The 26,989-nt window shown below is 36.7% G+C and overlaps 1 protein-coding gene across 4 annotated transcripts in view; it reads right to left on the bottom strand.

The window, feature by feature from the left end:
* Positions 1-26,825, bottom strand: part of carmil2 (capping protein regulator and myosin 1 linker 2) — a 37,509-nt gene extending 10,684 nt beyond the window's left edge. For all 4 annotated transcript variants that reach the window (XM_079621408.1, XM_079621407.1, XM_079621409.1 and 1 more), the window contains exons 1-31: positions 26,693-26,825; positions 26,438-26,532; positions 25,367-25,417; positions 23,676-23,735; positions 22,511-22,632; positions 21,071-21,168; positions 20,906-20,976; positions 20,747-20,820; positions 20,068-20,143; positions 19,453-19,541; positions 19,262-19,356; positions 19,072-19,158; positions 18,818-18,927; positions 17,494-17,571; positions 17,184-17,260; positions 16,996-17,100; positions 15,913-15,982; positions 15,753-15,834; positions 13,841-13,937; positions 13,643-13,697; positions 12,726-12,898; positions 12,217-12,285; positions 12,041-12,134; positions 11,858-11,956; positions 11,604-11,732; positions 10,631-10,744; positions 10,326-10,498; positions 10,147-10,234; positions 9,963-10,055; positions 8,939-9,005; positions 6,361-6,743 (exon numbers count right to left, since the gene is read on the bottom strand). In XM_079621408.1, the coding sequence (XP_079477534.1) occupies positions 6,361-6,743; positions 8,939-9,005; positions 9,963-10,055; positions 10,147-10,234; positions 10,326-10,498; positions 10,631-10,744; positions 11,604-11,732; positions 11,858-11,956; positions 12,041-12,134; positions 12,217-12,285; positions 12,726-12,898; positions 13,643-13,697; positions 13,841-13,937; positions 15,753-15,834; positions 15,913-15,982; positions 16,996-17,100; positions 17,184-17,260; positions 17,494-17,571; positions 18,818-18,927; positions 19,072-19,158; positions 19,262-19,356; positions 19,453-19,541; positions 20,068-20,143; positions 20,747-20,820; positions 20,906-20,976; positions 21,071-21,168; positions 22,511-22,632; positions 23,676-23,735; positions 25,367-25,417; positions 26,438-26,532; positions 26,693-26,729 (3,111 nt within the window). In that variant the 5' untranslated portion in view covers positions 26,730-26,825. The remainder of the gene's footprint in view (positions 1-6,360; positions 6,744-8,938; positions 9,006-9,962; positions 10,056-10,146; positions 10,235-10,325; positions 10,499-10,630; positions 10,745-11,603; positions 11,733-11,857; positions 11,957-12,040; positions 12,135-12,216; positions 12,286-12,725; positions 12,899-13,642; positions 13,698-13,840; positions 13,938-15,752; positions 15,835-15,912; positions 15,983-16,995; positions 17,101-17,183; positions 17,261-17,493; positions 17,572-18,817; positions 18,928-19,071; positions 19,159-19,261; positions 19,357-19,452; positions 19,542-20,067; positions 20,144-20,746; positions 20,821-20,905; positions 20,977-21,070; positions 21,169-22,510; positions 22,633-23,675; positions 23,736-25,366; positions 25,418-26,437; positions 26,533-26,692) is intronic.
* Between the last annotated feature and the right edge of the window lie 164 nt (positions 26,826-26,989).

The raw sequence follows: 26,989 nt of genomic DNA, 5'->3' as shown, positions 1-26,989 counted from the left end.
ATTTACCAAAAACAGAAAACAAAGCTCGTGTGTGGTTCACATGGCCTGCCGTGTTTGTTAATGCCTAAACAAGATTCAGGGTTCATATTTTTCCACATACAGCCAAAGAATTCACTCATTTCATAAACAGGCTGTTACACATAAATCAGTAGTAATTAATTCCACAAGCAATAATTTTAAAATTAAAACGGTTTCCTACATGAAACTAGATCATGTTAATACCTGACGGGTCAAGCTGGTCTTAGTCTAGTCTTGTAAAAGTGACACGTTCGGGTCTGAGGAATCTGTTCCCGGATCAGTGTAGCAGAAGAATACTGACACGCTGATCAAAGATCAGTCCAACTCACATGTCATGACTCATGACTTCGTATACACAGCGTCAGATTTTCGTTGATGGTTCCCCTTTAAATGTCAGTGGAAAGAAGGAGAGATACAGAGAGATGGAGTGAACGTAGAGTTCTTTACCTCTACTAGGATCAGCGTAATGGTGTAAGCTGGAAAAGGCCAGTCTAAAGATGTCAGGTTGAGACAAATATTTCGGTTTTCCTGGTGGCAAAGCTACAAGCTCTATGGAAGTGATTAAATCAAACATGATAAGCACTTTCCACAAATAGGGCCTAAAGACCTGGTCAGTGAGAGGCAGTTAACCTTTAGAAAATGCTGATCATCAAACTCAAGTTGCAAACCTCATATAAAATTAATAAGAAGCTCATATACAATTTTGTTTGTCCTCCTTAGGTTCACTAAACATATTTGAGGGTATGAAAAATAAAATTTTGCAAGCCTTTTGCCAAAATTTGTGATTTGAAACATTTTAAACAAATCTTTTTTTTTTCTATTGTGGTTTTTTTTTCTAGCAATAAATATTAAATAAACATGAAAAATTAAATAAAAAATTACAAAATAAATATATATTTTTTAAAGCAAAAAGGGTTAAACAGGGTTACCAAATATTAGTTACTGATAAACTTATATTTCCCATAAATTAAGGTCTGATCCTTATTGTATAACAGTGTTGAATGGTTAAGCTTGATGAGTGCAGTTAACGGACATATTTGTCAGCTTTCCTTTTAGGCACGTCGTCAAGCCATTATAGCAGTGGCTTTCTCCAGTTCTGAACATGGTGACTGGGCATCATAAATGCACATGAGCATGAAAATGTGAATTGGATTGCAAAGTTTATAGTTAAACACACCTTTCAGACTCTGAAATCGGCTTGGATTCATTCAGATGAACAAAAATTTGTGCATGTAAACTTAATTAATTATTTTTAAATTATTTTTAAATGATCAAATAATCATGAAATGATTATGGTTGTAATTGTTTTAATATGGTTGAGGTTGTCAGGACAGTTTGAGACAAAAACAATCAGCATTTCAAGGTGGGACACAGACATTTTAAAGGGGCCATGACGGATTCTTTTTTTCTTTTTATTTAAATATTTTCCTTGAGGTTCACTTGTAATGTTAATAAAGTTTTTTGCACAAATATATATATATATATATATATATATATGGGGGGAAACAATTATTTTAACCTTCATTCTGACCCTCTGTCTGAAATTATCTGTTTTTAAGGCGCGGCTCCTTTAAGGCTGGTCAGTAAACGGCCACTGTTATATTTAGCTAATGCCATTGCATAGGAAACAGTATCAACGCCTACGCGTTATTGCACACGAGTTAGTGTTTTGACAATATTATCCATTTAAAACCGTCTTTTTAAAGACAAAGATTTAGACAAAAGCATTGTTAAATCATTTAAATAAAATTGGACTGGACACGTTACGTTCTCTCACTCTTCCATTTGTCCTGTTGTCGACAGACTCAAGTGCGTGGAGTATGTCAGAAACTGAACACGCATCTGTAAACTGTATCCAGCGTAGACAGCGTCAGTGATTATAATGGGTTTTTTAGACGCGAAGCTCAGACCCAGTGTAGGCAAATGTCCGCCGCCCATTAAGCAATTGAAGGCCAGTGGGTGGGGCCTAAATGCGATGATGTAAAACTATTTGTCGATGTCTTGCTCTGGAGGCAGTCTTCTGCAAATGTATTACGTGTGACATCACAGATCACGCGATATCAAAACGAGGCGTTTTTGGAACTTGATTAAATAAATGCTTTGTATATAATTAGAAGGACATTTTAAGCTTTGAAACATGCAGGATGTTTTAATGGTACAAAGATGTCTTATATGTCCAAAGATCTAAGCCAATTCGATTTCTCATGTTATAACCCCTTTAATAGTTGAAGGCGAGTTGATGACGTATGGAAGATTGTTTCCACCATGGAATAAAAAATAAATAAGAAAATTGCGACTTTTAATCTCACAATTACAAATTAACATTGACAATTTGTACTTTTTTCTCAGAATTGCGTGATATAAAGTAGCAATTTTAAGAAACAAAGTCAGAATTGTAAGATAAAAAGTCACAATTGTCTTTTTTATTTTGTGTCGGAAACAATATTCCATAAATCTTCAACTCACAATTTTGACTTTTTTCTCGAAATTGTTAGTTTATATCTCGCAATTCTGTCTTCTTTTCACAGAATTGTAGATATACTATTTCACAATTGTGAGTTATAAAGTCAGAATTGCAAGTGCAGAATTTTTTTTTTGCAATTGCGAGTTTATATCACGCAATTTTGGAAAAAAAAAATCTGAATTGTGAGATAAAATGTGGCAACCAGCTTTTTTATTTTTTATTCTTTATTCAGTGGTGGAAACAAGCTTCCATAAAGACAATCTAATTTTCATGGTGATTAATTTTATGTTAGCTAATCACTTGGGATCATTGCATGTAATGTTTAAAAAAAATAAAAAAATAATGGGCACTGTATTATTGTATTTGTGGGAAATGAGTTGCCTTCTCCTGAAACATCATCTTAATGATTCCATTTTGTGGAATACACGGTTTGTGTGTATGGGTGTGTGAAACTGCAGAGGTAATAAAAGAAATGCTTATGCAGCCATCATAAAGGCAGGAGCTGTGATCATTTAAAAGGGATACAGGGACATCGCTAAAACTCACAGAGCCCTGGACACATTTTTTTGGGGTGTGTCGTCTTGAGACCAATGAGTAGGCGGTACCATAGAGACACCCCACACAGGGCCTGGTTGTCCCCCACTGCTGACAGCCCTGCAGGGTCATACAGGAAAAAAGCACACACACACACACACACACACACACACACTGGACCATCAGAGCATCATCTCTTCTCCAGTCACATGAGCTTCTCCCTGAGGCACCACCTGTCATTGGGTTTTCACCAGCCAAGGAGTATGACCGGCCGTCACACAATATGGACACACACCCTCGCCAACAGATCATGCTGACAAGAATACACATATAACACACACTCATTCAGGTGATCAGAGGAAATGACAGGAGTGTTTTCATCCCTCCGTGCTCACGTCTGTGATAACAGTGGCGCCAAACTCTCCAGAGAGTGTCTGTTCTGAAAAAATGACCTCACACACACAATTACACAGCGTTAACCAGGGTATAGGCCCATTCATATCAAGAACGATAACTACAATGATAACGGTATCGGTTTTAGTGACACACACTGAAAAGAACATTATCATGCGTTGGTGTGGACACTAATATAGTTATCTTTTCGTTATTATAGTTATTGTTTTTGGTGTGAACGGGCTTTAACTGTGTGAAAATACACACTCTAAAAACTATCCATAGTGACTGGTACTACTACTCACCAACAACAGGCAGTCATGAAATTCAGCATTACACTTACACAAGCCAGTCATCGTGACAACACAGAAACAGCCACAGGTCTCTTAAGACGATGACATAATGTAACAGTATAGAGTATATAAATGGCAACCAAATGACTATATAGATCATCCTATACTTTACCAACCACACTGACTAACTACACTAAAGTAAGCACACACAAGATTTTAACACATCTAATGAGATGCAAATACCATGATATTACCATGATTTTTGTGGACTACTGAGGTATTCTCAGACATAACCTGGTAAAAGAATAAGGTAATTCACATTTCACAGTACATTATCATTGCATGTTCATTGTGTATATGGACACTATTATGATGGTAATACATCATACCATGGAGTACTACGATAAATAAAGGTGTAATAATTTGTACATTGCATCACAGTACTATGGTATTACCATGACTTTTGTGGACACTACCGTAATAGTAATTCTATGACGTTTTTTTTTACATACTTTGGGATACTATGGTAAATAAAAGTGGTAATGATATGTATATGGTAACATAGTACTATTGTACACTACTGTACTATGGTATTGTTAGACACACCTTGGAGCACCATGGTAAGTGAATACAGTGATTTACATCACATCACAGTACAGTACCAAATTATTATCATTATTTATGTGGACACTGCCATAGTATTTTTAAATACCTTTGGAAACTACTAGTGTTATTAATAGTTGGAATCAAATGGTATCACAGTACTATAGTAGTACTATGGCATTACCATGATTTTTGAGGAAACTACCGTGACAGTAATACAGTTTCGAAGTACCATGGCAAATAAATATGGTAATCATAAGTGACAGTATAAGTGGCATTATAAGTTATAAACATCATAAGTGATATTTGTAATAATTATAAAATCTTTATTTTAAATAAAGGCGGTTCTTTTGAACTTTGTATTGACCAAAGATTCTTGAAATGTATCACAGTTGCCAAAACATATTAAGCAGCAAAACTGTTTTCAACATGGATTATAAAAATGGAAAATGTTGAGCACCAAATCAGCATAAGAATGATTTCTGAAGGATCATCTGACACTGAAGACTGGAGTAATGGCTAATTATTGGCTTTGCCGTCATATGAATAATTTACATTTTAAAATATATTAAAATAGAAAACATTTATTTTAAATGGTAATAATATTTCACAATATTACTGTTTTTATTGTATTTTTGATCAAATAAATGCAGCCTTGATGTGCATATGTGACTTCTTTCAAATAAAAATAAAAAAATTGTACAGATCCCAAAATTTTGAGCGGCAGTGTATATATATCATGGTACCATGGTATTTTTTGTAAGGCACTATACACTGTGGTATTACTATTTGATACCATCACTGTAACATGGTACCATCATAGCACATTTTTTGCAATAAAACTAAATTCAACGAACGCAAAAAAAACGAAATTTCTGCGGCAAAGAAAGAAAATGTGGCTCAAATGACTCGACAGGGTAGTTTTCAATATACCTGTGATTATATAATACCTGACAACCACACAGATTTGGCACAACCACAATGTGAGGGCACAATAGCACCTTTATCACAGCATCAAAGACGCACACGTCACACCTCACAATGGCGGCATCAATAAACAGGCCACATGCCATAGGAGCACATTAGACACACAACAGTGTAAAGGCATGTGTGTGTGTGTGTGTGAGCAGCTACAATTGAGAACACTGTAAAACCCATCACTATGGCAACCATTTATCAAATGGCCATTCACAGGATGTACAAGTGGACACACACAGATATGAGGAAAAAAACATCCTCTGCCTTTTCTTTTCTGTCCATCTCACACTCACGTAATGAAGACACCGCAGTGAGGATATAATATCTCACATTAGTCTCGACTCAACAGGAAAGACGGGATGGACTCAACAGAATCGCAGTGTGCCAGTGCAACCACACACTGTTGTTGCAGCATCAGCGGCAGAAATACATCGACTGTCACACGCCAATCTTAAATATTACATTTTGTTTAAACACGCACTCATTTTCTTTTTTATACAACGCCCAGGTGAATCTGTACAACCGAATAAACAGATTTTGATCCCACACCCCGGGAATGCCACGAATAGAGGGATCCTCCGTTCCTGATGACAGAGAGGGTGCGAAAAGAAAGGGAGAAATCCTCCTTGATCTGGGAACATTAATAATTGAGATGCTACAGCAGTCACACACCAAGCTCAAACGACAATAATCACTGCTGGACAGAGACTGTGCCCCTTTCTGACAGCACACACACACACACCGCCCAGCTGAGCTTCACAAACACGACGGCACACACACTCTGCCTGAAAATGGCAGTGGAGGATACACACCCTAAAAATCTCAACCCACCACAGCAGCACCCTCTTCCCTGGGCATCTCTCGTCACATATCGTGAGCGAGAGAAAGGAAAAAATGAGGGGATGGGGTGGAGGAGACGGTGTGAGAGAGAGCCTGGAGGAGCTGGGTGTCTGCGGACGAATCAACCTGAGCAGAGCCGTCAGAAAGCAGTCTCCCTCCCCCTCTCTCTCCCCATCTCAGCCTCTCAATACCCTTCCCATGCTCCTTTCTTCTCAGTTCTCGACCCTCCCGTCTTACCTGCGGCTTGCTGGGAGGCTGCCTGTTCTGGCGGTTGGGTCTGGGCCTGGAGCGGGTGTAGTGCCTCAGTATGTGGCCTTCGATGGGCAGGTCCATAGGGGGCTGAGGAGGTGCAGGCTCCGAGCGCCGGGGCTCTCTGTTGCTAAGAGCGGCAGCAGCAGCAGCAGCATCCGCCTCTCTCCTCGAGTAGGAGGAGCTTCCTGGCTTCAGCTGGCCTGCCGCGGTGACTGACAGCCCCGTCACCAACGACAACGACAGGGCCCGCCTCCTCTCCTCCGTTCCTACCCTGGAGACCTGAGGCCCTCCCCCTCCTCTCTCCTCTACCTCCTGCTGGGGATGTGTGGCCGCACGCGCCTGCTGTTCCCCTTCCACATCTAACAAACCTGCAGAGAGAAAGAGGGAGGATATAAGGGACAACAGAGGGAGATAGTGAGGGAGGGGTGAGACTGAAGCTTGTATGATGTGTGTATCTACATAGAGAGGAAGAAATAGATCGAGATGGAGCGATGGATCTGCCGATATGCAGCAGAGGATACGAGAGGGAGCATAAAAGATCTGCGGAAAAAGCAGGAAAAAGCAAGGGGGAGATAAAACTGGATATCACGAATGGTTCGGGATATTCACATGATAGATGCAGGCTGCCGAGGAATCTCCCAAAAACATGTCTAGAAAATGTCATATTTTACCCCAAAATCAATAACCAATAAAAATACAGTATTTATTTAGAATTATAGTTTGCATATAGGAAATTAAGTCTAAATGAAGAGGATTCTTGCACTGTGACATTATTTATGACAATGAAGCATTTTCCCCACAAATTTTTTCTGTAGTATTTTTCCGATTCGTCATTATTCTCAGTGGCAATTCTCATTACTGTAATATTTTTACCGTATTACAATAATAATCACTGAAATACATAAATGACCTAGTAAAAAAAAGAAATACTACCTGTTAACATACAAGTTTAAATATATGTATATATACAAGAGGTAAGCATTTATTTGATCAAAAATACAGTAAAAACTGGAAAATTGTGAAATGTTATTACAATTTAAAATGTGTTCTGTTACAAAATATTTAACTATTTATACATACGTCATTACACCAGTCTTCAGTGTCACATGGTCCTCCAGAAATCATTCTAATATGCTGATTTGCTGCTCTTATTAATATCAATGTGGAAACAGTTGTGTCGCTTAACATTTTTGTGGAATTTTTTTCAGGATTACTTGATGAATAGAAAGTTTAAAAGAACAGCATTTATTTGAAAAACAAATCTTTTGTAACATACATGTCTTGTGGCTGTCACTTTTGATCAATTTCTTTAGCATTCATTTCTTTCTTTTTTTTAAAAAGCAACTGCATAAATTACAGTAGATTTAGCATTACAGTAATGATAATAAAAATGTCACAATACAAAAAATGGTACAAATAACAGGCTTCATTTTCTTTCAGCAAATGATAATTTCTTCATCTGATTTATCGTGGGGTGAAATGTGACTGGAATGAGAAAAAGGGGACAGGTATACACAAAAGAGCAGAGGAAGAGAAGGGTGTGGGACTGGGGGAGGGGTTGTGTCATGGTTGTAAGCGGGTGGCCCCCCTCCCTCGTCTGAGGGGCTCAGTGGTGTGAGAGTAACAGGGCTATGCTCCAGTTAGCTGCTGCCAGCAGTGTGTTACACAGCTGATTATATATAGTAGAGACAGGGTGGGACCTCCCAAAATCAAACCCCTGCTATCTCAGGCTCATACACACACCACAGATAGACACCAATTAGAGAGGGAGGGGAAATCCCATGAGAGGGGGATCCCGCTCTCACAGCCAGGACTTCAAACAACAAAGCACGCTTTTGATGTCACATGTGCACTATAGCACTACTACAATACATACTGCAACACATACACACTCAGTCTCACACATTTGCATAAGTTGATCACACATTGGGTTGTCATTAAATCAGTTTACGTGTGCTTTGGTAAAGGTTGTCGTTTACCGTAATGAGATCTGCCTTACCATATCCTGTTAACTGCCACCCCCCTTTTTTTAGCATAGATCTAAATGGTTGTAATTCATGAATGCTTTGGAATACAGACCTAAGGTTAGTCTCTTTTTAAAGAAGAAAAAGAAGTTTAGGGTTAAAGCAATATAAATTATTATGATGCTAAATATATATTTTACAAAATAATTGGGACTCTAAAACTGCTAGAAAACCAAAGCTGTATGTCTAACCAAGTTTTATTCCAAATTTAAAGTTGTACTACAAAAAATCGAGCCTGCTAAAAGGTGTTAAAGTACCGTTTTCATAAATATCATGCTGGTTTTGTTCAGATAAGAGACTTTAACCCCTCCTGCTCTGACATCTTTGATGACTGCATAATTAAACAGACCTCTGACCTCAACAGCTGTGTTGTGTGGTGCCAGTTTTTTTTTACAGCCAATCAGCTTTCAAGTAACATGCAGCTATGGTGTCACCAGTGTAAGCTACACCCAATCACATTTGATTTAGGAGTGCAAAAGCAGAGACGAATTGAAAGAGAGAAAGAAGCACTTGTCGGCATCAAGACACGAGGGACTTACTTTTGATGGAAGGGGCGGGACGGATGCTACGGGAGTGGAAGCTGTTCCTCCAGATGACGGGGACGTACTATGATCACGCAGAGAGAAAAACTGCAATCAAACTCTCACTTTACATTAATGCAACAACTTGAATATATAATGGAGTTCAAAATCTAAAACAGATAACTCTAAATTCTGATTGGATGAGCCGTGTTAAAGCCACAGCTGATAAGCACACCTGTTATCGCACAGCAATTAAATTGCAAAAGTGGGGTTTAAACGTCTGGTTTACAAAAAAATTATAATAATTGGTCACACTTTAGATAAGGGTCCAATTCTCACTATTAACTAACTATTAACTAGGACTTTTGACTCAATAAACTCGTATTTACTGCTTTTTAATAGTTAGTAAGGTAGTTGTTAAGTTTAGGTATTGGGTAGGATTATGGGATGTAGAATATGGCATTAATACGTTTTTTATAATTATTTGAAATAAAATTACCACCACTTTTGAACATTTTAATGCATCTTTCCTTAAAGGGACACTATGTAACTTTTTTGTAAAAAATTAATGAAATTTAAATAACGAGTAATTACATTATTAATCCTTCTTCCAAAACGTGTTTACCTTGATTCACTAAGGTAAGCCTATTATAAGTGTTTATATTTCAGACCTGATGGGATGGTTTTAATTATGGTCTGGATTTATTTTCAAGGAATCACCGTGTCTATTAATGGGTGTAGCTACATTATCTAACTTGATTATATATCTTAAGCCTAGTAGTGAATGTTTTATGAGCAGTAAGATAACCACATTCATCTGCACAGTCAGGCAGAGTCAAAGCACAACCAAAACAATGTTCTTATGCATAATGCATGCAGTTTTGTTTTTTAACTGCTAGAGGGCCAAAACGTTACATAGTGTACCTTTATTAGAATTATTAATTTCTTTCACAAAAAAAATCTGTCCCTAAACTTTTGAGAGTTCATGTATGCTAGTCGTGAGTAAGTGGCAGATCAGAATGCTTGAATCGAATCATCTCACATCATCTGTAGGGAATTCATGCTCCATCACTCTGAGCTGAGGAACATTGGCCTTGATATTGGTGGACTGGGAAAACTCCCTCATATGCTTGTCCTAAAAGCAAGAGAGATGTATGTTGCATGTCATATACGCACACACAATTCTCATGTGCACAATAAACACATTCATAAATGCAAACCCTCACCAGCTTCTCCTGAGCCACTGACAAATCCTGAAGAACTTCATCAATTATACTTTCCACCAGAGAGACACTGACAGACACTTTCAGTTCACTGAGAATTAGTGAGAGAGGGGTAAACATGAGTAACAAATACATATTTTTTGAGGGGAGGCGTTAAGAGTTTAATATTGTTAGTCTCGCACCTGAGCTTGTTTTTGATGTTGTTCTCTGCCTCTTGCATTGTGTTTTGAATGAAGTGCGCAGCCTGACGTGTCTTCTTGGACACACGGTCCGCCAGCTGTTCGCTGACACTTGACCTCTGGACGACTCTGGGACAGGTCAGCTGTGCGGACTGCAGCACTGCCGTAGCCAGTTCCTGCACAGCACAAAAGAAGGTCTGATTTATACTGCCATTGAATTACAGCGACCTCCACTAAAGCAATCTGTACTACATAACAGACGCAACAAGTTCTGTATGCAAACACACACCCAAAAAACATGACTTTACCTGGATTTCCTCAGTGATCTCACTCCTCAGGGCTGTAGCTGCGTCATTGAGAATGCATTTCAGCATGTGACCACTAGAAGGCGCTCTGCCCAACTCATAGAGTCCTGCAAAAGACTGAGAGGCAAGGTCAAATGTCAAACACCACGAGTTAGGGCATCATCACATTGTTATAACAATTTTAATCCGAAAAATATATCAGCCATTACTACTATGCAGTGCATCTAAACGTCCTCATATTATGTGTCTTAATATTTTATGTTACATATTCTACAACTTGAGATGTAAATCTTAAATGATCAGATACATTTCTGAAATCCGGTGTACCCTGTTATAAGTACACTCATTTTTGAAATACTTCAAATAGTACTGCATAACAGCAATGGCTCGTACACTAGCTACTGTTCAAAGTTTGGGGAGATTTAAAAATAGAAAGATATTAGTACTTTTATTCAACAAGAAAGCATTAGAGTGATCAAAACTTACAGTAAAGACGTTTACAATGTTACAAAATATTTATATTTTATATAAAACTTTTACTAATTAAAGAATGCTGAAAAAGAAACTATCACGGTTTCCAAAAAAATATTAAGCATCAAAGTTTTAACATTGATTATCGTAAGAAATATTTCTTGAGCACAAAATCAGCATATAAGTATGATTTCTGAATAATCATGTGACACTGCAGAATGGAGTAATTATGCTGAAAATTCAGCTTTGCCATCACAGGAATGAATTACATATAATATGTATTCAAATATAAAGCAGTTATTTTAAATGCATTTACATTTACATTGTAAATTTTAAATGATAATAATATAAGTTTTTACTGAATTTTTGATCAAATAAATGCAGTCTTGATGAGCACTAAACATTCAAAAATCGTAGCGATTCCAAGCTTTTGAACAGTAGAGTATAAAATGATCAGATTTTGAATCTGTAATATTGCAAACCATGTATGTGTGTAATCTCATACACTAATGGCTGTCTTTGCATGTTGAAGCGCTTCCTCTGCAAGCAAAATGTCCGACTGCACCTCTTGTATATTATAGACGGTTAAAGGATGCACACTTTCCTGTAGTTTTTTACAGAGATCCTGCACTAACTGAGCACAAAGAGAAAGAGACAGACACATTGTCATTACGATTTGAAATCTTAGTATTTAGTTTTACAGTCTACTATATAATAGGCAGTTAAAGTGGCATATAGGAAGAATATATCCAGGCAAACCTGTTCAGAGCGAGAGGTCTTCAATCCATGCTGTAGATGACACATTTCCCCACCCGTTGCACACTGTCTCTGATTGTTCCTGTATAAAAAGGCCTGGATCTACATATGTGCATACAAAAAGAGTCAGTTATATCTTGTCATCTGTTCTCCCTGCTTTCTATAGTACTGCAAATGAGAACTAACTTTCTGTAAAGCTTCCTCTGTCTTCTCTGGGGTGTTTCGATAGGCTTGAAGGATATCACCCACAGGAATGGACATGTTCTGTAGTGTCAAGTTCCTGTTTGAACACACAAAAATACAAACTTTTTAACAAATACAATTCACTGAAAAAACACTTTCGGTCGGTGGGTTACTCTCACTTTTCCATGGCATTGGCCACATCCATAAATCCTCCAGAAGTCACATTGTTCCGGTCCCAAACCAGCGTTCTGTCAGAAAACAAGGCATAAGGTTTCATTTGTTGGCATTAGTTAACATGAACTACCAATGAACAATCCTTCTACAGCATTCATTAGTCTTCGCTAATGTTAATCTTAACATTTATTAATACATTTTTAGGATAAATAGTTGCTAGCATTCATCAGTCTTAGCTAATGTTAATCTTAACATTTATTAATACATTAACTATGTAACTCATAATGCACAACTAACATGAATATGAACATTCTTTTTAAGTAACATTACTTAAAAGGTTTAAAATGCTGTAAAATTACATGTACTCATTGTTAGTTAATGTATTAACTGATGTTAACAAGCAAGACCATTGTAACTAACTATGACTATATAAATTCTGTCTCCTGGAACAATGATCCAGGAACATGTCCGATTCAGCAAAGGAAACAGTCACCATGTGTGCATGTAAAATTACTTTAGCTTGGTGTTGATCATGAGGGCCTTTGCTAGCATCTTTGCTCCTGTGTCCCCTATACAATTACCGCTGATATCAATCTTTGACAGGCTTGCGTTGCTTCCCAGGCTGTTGATGAGGATAGTGGTGCCTGTTTTTAACTTTGAGTCACATACAGAGAGAGACTCCAGTGGCTAAAAAGGTTGAAAAAGAAAGTAAAAGGTCACTATCCAAGCTATATATGCACATCATGTAAGACAGCTATCATACATTTTCTTTATCAAGTTCCGTTGATCTTACATTCAGAGTCAATTCATGGAGTCATTAACCTTTGGCTGTAAGTCTCATTAAGATTTCTATCAGGTCTCATTAGCTTAAGATGCAGCATTGACTGAGCAGGTTGGGTCGTGACAGGCCAGCGCTGATTCTTTGGAGAGCATAAATGCTCTTATTAATGTGGATAAAGTTATATAAAGTTGAGTTTGTTTTAATGAGTCCTATCTTTGAGTCAGAGCTGCTTGTGTAATTACTGAGCCCGGGCGAGCCTTGATGGAGAGGGATTCTGGGTAATTAAAATTCAAGGCTTGCTGGAGAAATTAAGAAGGAGGGGGGTCTCTGTGGACCTTCTCTCTTTATTGGTGGTACTAGTATTACACGAATAGACGCTAAAACACACATTCCAATCTCCACTGCTAACTGAGGCAAAGACAGCAGCTCTTCCCACTCTCAGTGTTATGTGAGAGCTGTGGTCCGTAGGTGGACGTTCTGGTGGACGTAACCCATGGTGGATGGGGGACGTGTGATCCAATTTTACAGTAATAGTCATATCTACAGTCAGCCTCTCCCAAATGATATGAGTGAGGCCTGATTCTAATAGAATAATGGAAAGTGTGTGTGTATGTGTGTAGGGTTTCTGACATTAAAAATGATGTACTCACACACTCCTCCTCCTGAATTAGCTGTACAAGGCGGTGTAGCACATCTGTAAGAGCTCTGAGAGAAAAGGGAAATGTGTAATGTCAGCACCACATGTAGAAATGTAACGTTTCCTAAATAATCCCCCATCTAACAATCAAAAAATTACACACATCATCAAAAAACATGAATAATCCACACCTAAACTGCATGGCACTTACCTAGACTTCATGGCAAAATTGCGTCCGATTGAAAGGTGTCGAATAGAATGACTGCGACCAATGGAGAGAATTAATGTAACCATATTGCTCTCAAAACCTGAGAGAGAAAAAAATTGAATTATTAATTGTGAGTTGTTTTTATTAATAATTTAATTTCACTACAAGTCATGTTAGCCATTCTACTACGGCCGCCACACTTAGCTAACAAATTAGACATGCCTCTTCTTTCTACATGCCGTAAACATTGTGTTTTTACCTGTCAAGTAGACAGAACACGTTCTACGTAGGTAATAGTAAATAATTAATAAGTACTTGTATCTAGTGAATAAGTACTAGTATCTATTTAATACCTAATGAATACATACTTGTATCTAATAATACGTACTAGTATCTAATGAATAAGTACTAGTATCTATTAAAAACTTAATAGTACCTAATTAATAAGTACTTTTATCTAGTGAATAAGTACTATCTATTAAATACCTAATGAATACGTACTTGTATCTAATAATAAGACACGTATCTAATGAATAAGTACTTGTATCTAGGAAATAAAAACTAGTATCTCTTAAATACCTAATGAATACATACTTGTATCTAATAATAAGAACTAGTATCGAATGAATACGTACTTGTATCTAATAATAAGTCACGTATAATGAATACGTACTTGTATTTAGGGAATTAGGATAATTTTATGCATACGATTCCATAAATCGCTTACAGCGCCTTTCATACAATCAATACAAGTGTCAAATAATTTCCAGTGCTCCAGTCAAGTATGTTTTCACATCTTATAATTCAAATATCTCTCTTACTTACTGATCACACAGACACTAGCCTCTCACTCCCTCCTTTGTGTGTGTGTGTGTGTATGTGTGTTCAGACAGGTGTGATGATAGCCCTGCAGGGGTACAGTGTGGGTCCAGTGGGTCATGTGGTATTCTGACTGATGTGTTGAGCCTTTCTCCTCATGTAGCTGATACAACAACGCCTATATTTGCTTCATCTCCTCCTGGGTTATAAAAATAGCATGGCCTGATTCCATCTTCTCCCAGAGTTCAATATTTTCACAAGATTCTGTCTTGAAAAGCAACACTAGTTGCTTCGAGAAGCATCGAAAACATCCAAAATAATTTATTTTTCTATTAAGCAGATATCTGGTTAATATTACAAATACACATTCAACGAACTAAGGAATATTCCAGGTTAAATACAAGATAAGCTCAGTCATCAGCATCTGTGGCATGCTGTTGATTACCAACGATGATGAATTTCACTTCTCTCAGTTTGAAAAACAAAGGGAAATGTGTACACTTAAAAATGGACGCCTATAGCTTAAAAGCAGAAATACGAAGCATGTTAACACATTTACATGAATTCTTCCTTAAAATCCTACATATTTGAACGGTTAAATTGTGAAAATTGTCAGGTAAAAATTCTGTGCATATTTTGTGTTTAGAATCCTGTTTTAGGATTAGGATTAAAATTAGGATTTTGGACCAATGAGATTAAAACAGTTTCCATGTTTATATCCATTCCACAGATTTTCCCTAAAGAATCTATGCCAAATAAAGCAGTAAATGTCTGCAAGTATTATGAGGTATTTACACAACGCACCATTTACTTCTTTCTTATCTTATGAAAAAAAAAAGGTTTTCTGAGAGGCAAGAGGACAAATGCACACACACAGCGAGTCAGATAAATGTATGCCTCAATCTCTCCATGTGTCCGTCAGATATGATTGAGAACCCGATATAAGGAGAGACCCTGTGACCCTCTCTAGTGCTGTTGTGAAAGAGACAGTCGAGTGAGAGCAATATAATAAATCTGACAGAAATAAAGAGGAAGGTGTAAAGGAGGGTTAATAAATTGCTGGAGCCGTGAATGAGAATAAAATGAGAGACTGTACCGTTGTCAGACAGGTCCAGGCTGCGGATGGCCTTGGCCTCGAAGATGTGTTCCTGAATCACCTGAGCTCCAGCCGACCTCAGCTACATGTACCACAACATCACACACAGTTTTAAGAACAGATTCACACAATACTTCGATGTGTATGTCAGTGTGTGTACCTCACAGCAGCTGATGTCAAGCTCCAGCTCAGATAGATGAGTGTTGGTGGCCAAGCCCTGTAGTAACAATCTAAACAACATTAACACTGGACATTAATAATGATTTTTTTTAAATACACTACCGTTCAGAAGTTTGAGGTAAGAAATAATACTTTTATTCAGCAAGGATTAAATCGATCAAAAGTGACAGTAAAGACATTTTTAACGTTATGAAAGATTTCTTTCGAATAAATGCTGTTCTTTTGAACTTTAGATTCCTCAAAGAATACTGACAAAATCTGCCACGGTTTCTACAAAAATACTGTTTTTTGTTTGTTTTCAACATTGATAATAATCAGAAAGGTTTCTTGAGCACCAAATCAGCAGATTAAAATAGATTTTTGAAGGATCATGTGACACTGAAGACTGGAGTAATTATGCTGAAAATGTAGCTTTACCATCACAGGAAAAAATCACATTTGAAATGGATCAAACAAGAAAACTATGGAAGCTTATTTCCGCCACGGAATAAAACAATTTAAAATATAATTGCTACTTTTTCATCTCACAATTCTGACTTTTTTTCCTTACAATTACGTGATATAAACTCACAATTGAGAGTAATAAAGTCAGAATTGCAGGATGTAAACTCACAAATTCAAGAAATAAAGTCAGAACTACAGGATATAAACTCACAATTCTGATAAATAAAGTCAGAATTGCGAGATTCTTTTTTCGCAATTGCGAGTTTATATCTCACAATTCTGACTTAATTACTTGCAATTGCGAATTTATATAACGCAATTCTGAGAAAAAAATTAAAGAAAAAAAAGTGGAGGAAACAAGCTTCCATAGAAAATTATTTTAAATAGTAAAAGATATTACAAAATATTACTATTTTCAGTTTTGATCAGATCAATTCTGCCTTGGTGAGCATAAAATACTTTTTTAATTTTACTGACACCAAACTTTTGAACAGTGCTGTGTACAAAACTCGTTGAAGATATTTAGACCATAAGCGAACAGATTCTAAATCCAAAGCTTGTCATGATATTTAAGCTTATAACACATACATTCATGCTAATATTGGAATAAAGCCCATACCTGAGAGCCTCTGGAGGTAGTTTAGTTCCAGCCAATCCCACGTATTTTAACACAGTGTTCTTGCTAAAGAAATCCCTCACACTGCGCGTCACCTCTCGTACTTTCCTAGCACAGCCACACAGATCAGTATGTACATGCTGCCTGCGTAGAGACGCTTACACTTCATAATGTCACTTTTGATGGCTCACCTATGAGAAAAGGTGTTCCTGGAGAGGTTGAGGTAGCTCAAAGTAGTGCAGCAGCCGACAGACAGAGACACAAACAGCTAGAGAGAAACAGAAATGGAAAGGTACGTCAAGATTCTTTACTGAAGTGAAAAATTCAAGCATTATTTGGTAAACAACTGAACTAGCTTTTGGGTACAAACAGTGTCATTCCCAGACTCATGGGCTAATATTGGATAAATATTATATATGTCAGTATTTAACTTCCCTGATTCATTTTACACCACAATATGAGCAGTCAAATCAAATGTAGAATATAACTGATGGGACTCACTGTGTCTAGGGGGCAGTCTGTGTAGCTGAGGTCGAGGTGAGAAACTGCATTTGGAGCAGACAGGAACTTAAAGAGGCTCTAGAAGAGAGACAGACAAGCATGAGATTTCAACGCCATCCTGTCCCAAGTGTTCGCTAAATTTTGCAATGCTGCCAAAACCTATTTGACATATGCAGCCAAGTGAAACCAAATATATGTAGCCTTGGTGAGTTCTTTCAAAAGTGTATCTAATGTAATATAAATCGTTTTTTAATATGTTTGTGGTGGGCCTGTTTATATTGGCATAGCCATTGCATATCGTCACCTTCCTAAAATAATTGCCTAAGTCCTTTTCATTTTCAAATGACTTAGGCAATTATTTTAGGAAGGTGACGATATTTAGTAATATCCAATACTAAACCTAAACTAATCTTGACAAACTATATATCATCTGAAAGCTTACAATCTCTAGTTGACACATTTGGAGACTGATTTTCAAAATAAATTACAGAGGAGCCGTAAATTATCAATTTGCAACAAGAATATTTTCATACTCCTATAAGGCGTGTTCAGACCTTTATTTTGAAATAGCGATGAACATGAAAAATCATGAAAGAATGGTAGAAACCTCAGTTTGTTTTAATGCCAAGAGTTCAAAAGATAGCATCCATTCAATTCTTTTAGAAAAAAAGGTCTGAAAATGTTTTGAATATAAAGAAAAAAATAATAGATTTACCATTTGTGATGTGGCAGCGAGCTATAATGCACATACGTGTTCTTTTGTGTTTCTTAGAGGTTGAATGCATTTCAAAATCTGCCAAACTTCCAATACTACTTCTGAATAGGATGTCTACTTCATAAATTGTATGAAAATTGTAAAAAATAATGGTTCAGATCACTCAAACAACATATGGAAATGTAGGCGCCCTTATATGGGCAGTAATACTAGTGGAACAGTCAACTAGAGGAAAAGTGTGGTACTGCGCCCAAACAAAATCTTACTGAAAGCTTATTTTTTGAGATATCAACCTAAAATTTGAAACACAACTTTTTCAGATTTTTGGCTTTGATTTTTTAGCATTTTTAGAGTACTCCAGGTTTTGAAAATATATATTTTATATAAAATATGAATAATTACATTTTCATAAACTCAAACTCCTTTAACTTTTTTTCTGTTTAACTTTCTTTATTTATTTCTTGAATTATAACCATTTAAGTTCGGAATGTGCATTTTCATGTCTATTAAAAAAATGGGGAGGGTGCCGCTTAAGGGGTTAAAAAATTGGCAGCGCAAGTACAAATCTGAACACCAGCCCCTACATCCCCCCAGCTCTATTAAACTCACCACTGCCTCTTCTGTGGCCAGGCAGCCGATGTTTCCGCTCAGATCTAGGTGGGCCAGGGTGTTGCAGAGAGATGTACTTTGATGAAGGGTTTGAACCAGACAGCCGAGGCCTAGGGTAACAGGAAGACCCTAAATTAGCATTCACAAAGCAATGCCATGGCAACCAACCCTTTATTATCTTGAATCTAGTTACTTTTGTAGTCATGAAGCAGCATCTTGACATGTACAACAGGAGTAAGAGATAAAAACTGCACCTTTTGGGGACATGGAGACCTTGGATAGGTTCAGCTGACTGAGGCCGCGGGACAATTTGCACAAACTCTGACTGAGAGCAATCACACCTGAGAGCCGGTAAACAGAGAAATCATAACATCAGCCTGTGACACAGAAAAATGTGAACACCAAAACCTAATCTCAGATTACAGAAAGAATCCGCATCAGAACCTTTATCCTCTATTGCATTGACAGACAGGTTGATGATATGGACAATAGAGGCAGAACTGTCCCGAAGAGCGGAGGCCATCTTGACAGCGAAATCCCTGCATCGTGAATTCAAAAAGAGTCAACTTGCTTCAAAGTAACACATTTGGTAAATGTGTTTAACTTTTCATAAGTGGGGCCTTGATTAAGCTCACATTTTGAGTCCGCTGGCCTCCAGACTGACCTCCTCCAGCGCACAGGACCGGGCGATCAAATAGAGGACCTGCTCCTGCACATCAGGGCTCTGACAACAAAGAGAAGGCAAACAGACATACCAAAATTGACATGAATTGAGCATGATACACTATGATAGACATGTGGAGTGGGAAGAATTGTGATCTGTGCAGCCACAAAATATTGAAAAAATTAAATAAAGAATAGGCTTGCTTGATTGATTGATTCAAGAAAGTGGCTTCGGCTACAATTCCTTGTTATCCTCTCTCTGTTTCTCTCCATCTAAATGAGTACACTGCATCACACAGAGATCAAAGTCGCCCTTGAGCATGTCTTGTTGTCATGGTCAGGCCAGCAATTTATTATTTGGAAAGTGGCCTTTATCTGACCTTTCCACAGCCAGGAGCGAGAGGAGACGAAGGTCTGACACGACTGAATAAGCAAAGTCTAAACAAGAACAACAATTCTGCTCCAAGTTAAAAGTAGGGTAAGGCCATGTTTTTCTATTGCTAGCCTCTCTGAAACTGCCTACCATACCGTTAACAGCTTTCTTTATCAGTATGCATGATTATTAGCCCAGTAGTATCCATACATACCAGTTTGAAGTCCCTGCTGCATATCTTGGTAAACCACTGGTTGAAGGACAGAGCGCCCACTGCTAAAGCCAAGTCCCTATTGACATTAACAGATTTATTATTATTACTATTATTAATCAATGAATCAATTTATGTATTTAAAATACATCCTTTCAAAAGTTTGGGGTCAGTACGTTTTTTTATTGTTAGTTTATTCAGCACATTACATACATTAAATGGATCAAAAGAGACAGTATAGATTTTCATATTGTTACAAAAATATATATATTTCAAATAAATACTCTTCTTTTTATCTTTTAATTAAAAAAATCAAAGTATCACGGTTGCCACAAAAAAATATTAAGCAGCACAGCTGTTGAAAATAATAATAATAAATGTTTCTTGAGCAGCAAATCAGTTTATTAGAATGATTTCTGAAGGATCATGTGACACTGATGCTGAAAATTCCCAGGAATAAATTACATTTTAAAATATATTAAAATAGAAAACATTTCACAATATTGCTGTTTAACTGTGTTTTTGATTAAATAAATGCAGCCTTGATGAGAACAAGAGACTTGTTGAAACCTGACTGAGCCCAAACGTTTGAAAGGTAGTGTATATTAAAGTTTTATATATAAAAAATTTATATATATTTAGATATTAGATGTTAACCAGAGATATATGTTTCATTGTATACCTGCTGTCTAAATGACTGAAGTCGAGGAGGTTGAACACCCGACAGTTCTGAACATGGTAGATATTATCAACATCCTAGAAACAGAAGCAACAGTTCTTAAAACCATCATTTCTAAACCGTTGACATTTTCGATTCTTGTTAGTAGTGACTACCACAGACCCACTGAACTTCCACACAACACGGGAACTCGTTGAAGTCACACAACGCTGCATAGGTGTCTGAAAAGCCTCCTGCAAGGCACCAAAGAGGAAGAAGAAAAATCAAATCAAAGCACTTTGATATATCTAAACAACATCTAGATGTGATTGTCGACAGTCATCTGACCACATGGTCCAACTGCTCCATTCACATGTTCTTCAACTCTGGAGGCAAGACCGCATAGCCGCTCTTGAAGATCAGGAGGAACTTTCTTCAGCAATTTCCTGAAAGCAAGAAAAAGATGGAGGGGGATAAAGGACGTGTAGGATCAGTGTAACCACATCAGCCAACACACATTCAAAGGTCAAGTTTGTTCCATTTGTGGGCAGATAAATCTGTTAAGACTTACCAGAAGAAGTGAGTCAAATTGGAGAAGACCTTATGGTTTAAAAGTCATCAGAGTTTATCATAAGGGACAATTATGGAAAAATGAAACTCCATAAAGATCATCCACTTTTTTACAGTGATTGATTACCCAGATTGGACCCAGATTTTACACCAGACATTTAATACACAAACATGGAAATAAATCACTGTTGCAAGTGAACTCATTTTATACCAAAAAGGTTCTATATTAGGAGAAAGGTCTTAAATGATTGCGTAATACTTTATTTTTTTCGGCTACACTATTATGATGTTCCACTTTAGACATTGTACTAACTACAAGTAAATTTGCAACTACATGTCAACTAACTCTATTTAGAGTATTAGTAGACTGTTAGATTAGGGTTAGGGTTCAGGTTAGTAGAATAAGTTACTTATAGTTAGCAGAATGTCTGTTAGGGGTCTATGAAAAATATTTTTTTAGTAGATACTAAGTAGACAGTCTACTAATACTTTAATGAGAGTTAGTTGACATGAAGTTACAAAGGTACTTATAGTCAGTATCATGTCTAAAGTGGACCATCAAAATTAAGTGTTACCTTTTTTCTAGTGATAAAGGATGTTTACAAGCGGTCTCATAAAATTGATCTAAAATTAAAAATTACTTAAAACATAAAGTGATCCCATAATGGGATCCCCTAATTTATTATAAATATGAATCTTCGACTGAATTATTGTATTCAGACCCTTTGAAAAATGAGGTGATGTGCAATGTATATTATGAAAAAATGTAAGTGTTTTTTGTCCTTGGATGCATGCAAACCTATTGTAGGAGACCTCCTAAACAAATCGAACCTTTAAATAGCATAATAGCTATACAGATTACAGAAGCTTTTTTTCTAAGAGTGTAGTCTTTAATTTTCATTTATTGATCAGAGATCAGAGTTGAAACATTACCTCAACGTTCCTGTGTTTAAATTATATTTACATTACACTATGGCCCAGTTTCACAGACAGGGTTTAGATTAAGCCAATAATAGGCCTTAGTTACCCAAGAATAAAACTTTACTGGTGTGCATCATGAGACAAAACAATGCCGCTAACATATTTTAAGATGCGTCAGTGCAAGTCGCTTTCAGTTAAAACAGCTCAAACATGCATTTTAGTCCAGGACTGGCTTAAGCCTTGTCTGTGAAACCGTGTACCGAACTGATCAGATGTGATGTTTCTCAGATCACTCACCCTGGCGATGAATCAGGAAAGATCTTCTTGAGTGAGGCGGTGACATGGCTGACCACAGCTTCCAGATCTCTCACTGACATCAGGGTAAGAATGTAGCTCTGCCTGTCAGTCTCGATAACCACCTCACAAACACAAAGTGCAAGGGATGATGATAAGTGATAAATAAATAACTGGCTGGCTGATTGAAAGAGGATCTTTCTTTTGAGATGAAACTGCCACCAACAGTTTGACATTTGAAAAATGACCTCAACTTCCCTGTATTTTCAACTTTATGTTTACATTATACTATGGATATGTTAGCAATTTAAACAGCAAAAAGACCCTAAAAAAACTACAGTAAAAGAAAGTGTCATTGGACCCTTTTCACATTTCCGATGTTCCACAAAGCGGGGGTCGTCATAGTTGGGTAAACTTCATTAGCGGTGAATAGAAATCTGTTTTGTACTCCCATTTGCTCGAATGGCAAAATAAAAAATCCATGATAGAGTTTCCACCACTTTCCAAAAGAGGGAAAAAAATATTGAAGATTGATTAAAGCTGTCAGAAGAGAGAATGATGTGAAATGTGCCGCCAATCCCTGAGCCGTTGTATTAGAAACACCCTCACAGCAGCGGTAATTCGTTTTTTAACAGTTTACTGCCAAGGGAATATAACAAGAATAGAGTTAATAAAAAAATAAAAAATTTAATATGAAAATCTTTACTAGATTTAAGATGTTGATAACTGTAGAACTGTCATCACTGTCTGTGAAAAGTTGTTGTTTTACATTTAATGCATGTATTTATATTGTACATTTTTAAAATGTTTTTATAATTACAAAGCATTATCTCATCATTTACATAGAAAAATCATATTTGACAATATTACACTACCCTTTAAATTATTTGTGGTCAGTATTTTTTTAATTCGATTATTTATTCAATTAAAACTTGTATTCTACTAGGACGCATTACATTAATCAAAATTGAGAGTGAAAACTTTTACTTGCAAAAGAGATCTATTTTAAATCATTAACTTTCTATTCATCACAGAATACTGAAAAGATTAATCACAGTCTCCACAAAAACAGTTAAAATCACAGATGCTTCAACCCAAAGCAGCATATAAAACTTATGTTTAGATTAATAAGCAACTTTAAATGTTCATTATTCTGTAGATCTCTTACCTGCTCAATGCTGTTGATGATGATGGCATAGATCTCCAGATAACTAAAGGAACTCTCCACCTGAAGCAAGAGACAGAAGCGCTGTAAACGGCACACACACTCAGCAGCAAATAACACTGGAAATACAGTGACTCACAAGTTAACATAGAAGAGAAAGTGGGGGGTCAGGGAGGCTGGGTCATTTATTGAAACTCAAACACAGAAGTTGAGCTTTGGAACGAGGATTTTTTTTTTTCTCTTTCCACAGAAACTAGTATTGAGTCATGCACGTTCAGTATCTAACTGCTCTCCATTAGGAGCTAATAGCTCTTCTTTCACAAATCTAACTCTTAAAGGAGTATGTCATTCCATCTTTTCCAAAATCCTCAGTTATGAACTCACATCAAGCTGTGCTAACAGCAGAAGAGTCTATATTACTCAGAGGAAATATAAATCTCTACAAATAATTATTCCCGCCTACAGCACTTTGAGTTAATACTGGACTTGACCTTCTGACCCTCAAGGTTGTAACCTACTTTTTTTATCAGCTGTATATTTTGAGAACACAGCGGCAATTCACTCTTCAAGGTTATTGGGTGTTTTTTTTTGGCTCTCTGACCATTTCCTTATTCTGATGTATTTCACGCATCTGATGTTCTAATTGTGAAGTTTAACATTATTGTTTCTGAATGACAAATGGTATTTTGGTGCTGAAACAAGAGCTACGTGGTCATGTAATATTAAAGTTACCGTACATTACTTTGAATTTGAACCATTTCATTTTAAAATACCCCATAAAATGAGCCTGTTCTGATACACATTTCACTCATAAAGTGATGGACACTTAAAGGGATAGTTCAGGCTCATTTACTCACCCTGAAGTGTTTTCTAACCTGTATGACTTTCTGTCAAAAGGAGATATTTTGGTGGATGCCAATGGCTATCATCACCTGTCTGGTTACCAACATTCTTCAAAGCATCTTTTATGTTCAGCAGATGAAAGAAACACATACAGGGCTGAAACAACTTGAGGGTGAGTAAATGATGACAACATTTTTTAAGCCACACTTGAGTATGAAATCAATTTTTATTTGAAAACAATATTTGAAAAAATCTGCAAACAAACCGTACCATTTTCTCAAAACTTAAAATGTAAATGATTTGATTCAATTTAAAATGCATTTATATAATTTAATTCATTTTATTGGCTTATTTCATTTATTATTTGACTGTCTGTTTACATTAAATATAATTGTAAATCTTTTTGCAAATACTTAATTTTTGTAACAACTTTATATTACTGTTTTCCGGGCAACATTTTGTCATAACAATTTTTAATAATTTATGTTATAACCAAATATTGACTAACTTTGAAATGTTTTGCTTGAATGATGTGCTATCTTTAAATCGAGAGCTACTTGATTATTATTATTATTTTATCTAATGGAATAGCATTTAGACATTTTTAAGTGTGACTTGAGTGTACAAATATTTTTGGGATCACTGTTTTCTGAAACTCTTTTTTGTTAAAGTTCAGTGGGTTTTTTTTTAAAGACAGCGGTGTAGAAACAATTTGATAAGTCAGTGTGCATGTGCATGCATGTAGAAACATATAAATATCTAAAAGTAGAGGAAGAACGTCTCCCAGTTAAAATGATTGCTACGGCCCTGGTCTGAGATCTACATGCCCTGATATACTGTCTCCCATGCACCTTCACTGGCTGCTTGCTGTGGAACACATGCGCTCTCCATTGAGACATCACCTGTTGAAGAACAAGAACACAACAGAACAGTGTAAATGAGACTGGTGCCATCTGCTGGTACACAAAAAGAGCTCACAACAACAGGCTAGCTACTTCCTTTCAGTGGTACTCTCTGCTATCCGTCTTTGTGGCTTTCAGTTTTATGGCTCAGCGACCAACCTAAAAAATATTGTTTTATAACAATATTGTTTGACAAAAACCACCAAAAAAACTTTTGGCCTTTTCAGTGCTTACTCTTTCACATTAAACAGAGAGAAGCATGCAGCTATGATAAATGAACGAATAGTGCTGAGTGTGCAAGCAGATTCTTGCAGAGCATGAGACATGCTGGTTTCATCAGCACATCTCTGCACCGTGAGCAGCGAGTGCTGCTTTCTACATGTCATTCGGTATTACTGACGAGACTGGGAGAATCTAGAGTTTTCAAATTCATTTATGACATTGATCATGTGACTCTTTGAACAGACATGAGGCTGTTTTTATATTATTCTCAAATCATCAATCATGCCGGAGAACATGATCATCAGGTTTTGAACAAACTTATGGAGAGTTCATGCAGCTCAATGCTGTCTTTAAAGCAAAAGGGCAACAAACCAAAATACTAAGACATTCTGAAATACATATACATTTTTTTCCTCATATTTGTGGTAAACATGTATTACTAAATACAATAAAAAAATATATATAAAATGTTATATATATATATATATATATACACACACACACACACACACACACACACACACACACACACACACGTGTGTGTTTGTAATAAATTGTATATTTAAAAAAAAATGTAAATTCCACAAATATGAAACATGATTGTCTTACTATGTGGTTTGTTGCAGATATTTGTGTTTATGTGTTGTACGTGTGTGTGTGTGTGTGTGTGTGTGTGTGTGTGTGTGTGTGTGTGTGTGTGTGTGTGTGTGTGTGTGTAAATAAAATGTACAAAATTATTACACAAATCAAAATAAATATATGAATTATTACAATTGTGAAGGTGAGAGGCTGACATACCAGAACTCTGCTCTCCGCTCGTCCCTTGCTCTGGTTGATATGCACCAGACTCATGAACTGAACCCTTTGTGGCTTCAGATACTTAGTTATCCCTTCTGTAAATTAAGCATCGAACCATTTATGCAGAACTGAACATCACTCTAAAAAATAATTAATCTGAACACTGCAATATAATGCTATCACATCATTTAAAAAAAAGTTATGCACGCGTTTGTGTAGATTGCTCTGAAAGTATTGTATTAAGAACCTTCTTACCTTTGAGGCAAAATGGGACCTCTGTCAGTGCCGCCATAATGTCAGCTCACTGTGTCAGTGGCAACAGGGTGAAGACAGGCCAGCGCTGGCAGTGTGTGATACACCCTTGAACACACACATCCTGCTGCTTTATGATTCATGCTTATGGGGGAAAACCACAGTTTGAGAGTACAGGTCTGAGACAGGATGTGACACCTGAACTGCATGAAGAGCATCCTACAGCAGACACTTTAAGATGTACAGTTTCTCTTTAAGCACAATCATTTCAATCACAATACAGATTCATAATATATATGT

The sequence above is a fragment of the Phoxinus phoxinus genome, assembly GCF_949152265.1.
Source record: "Phoxinus phoxinus genome assembly, chromosome: 8".
NCBI lineage: Eukaryota > Metazoa > Chordata > Actinopteri > Cypriniformes > Leuciscidae > Phoxinus > Phoxinus phoxinus.
The sequence above is the reverse complement of the archived record's forward strand: the minus strand, read 5'-3'. Positions and strand labels throughout refer to the sequence as shown.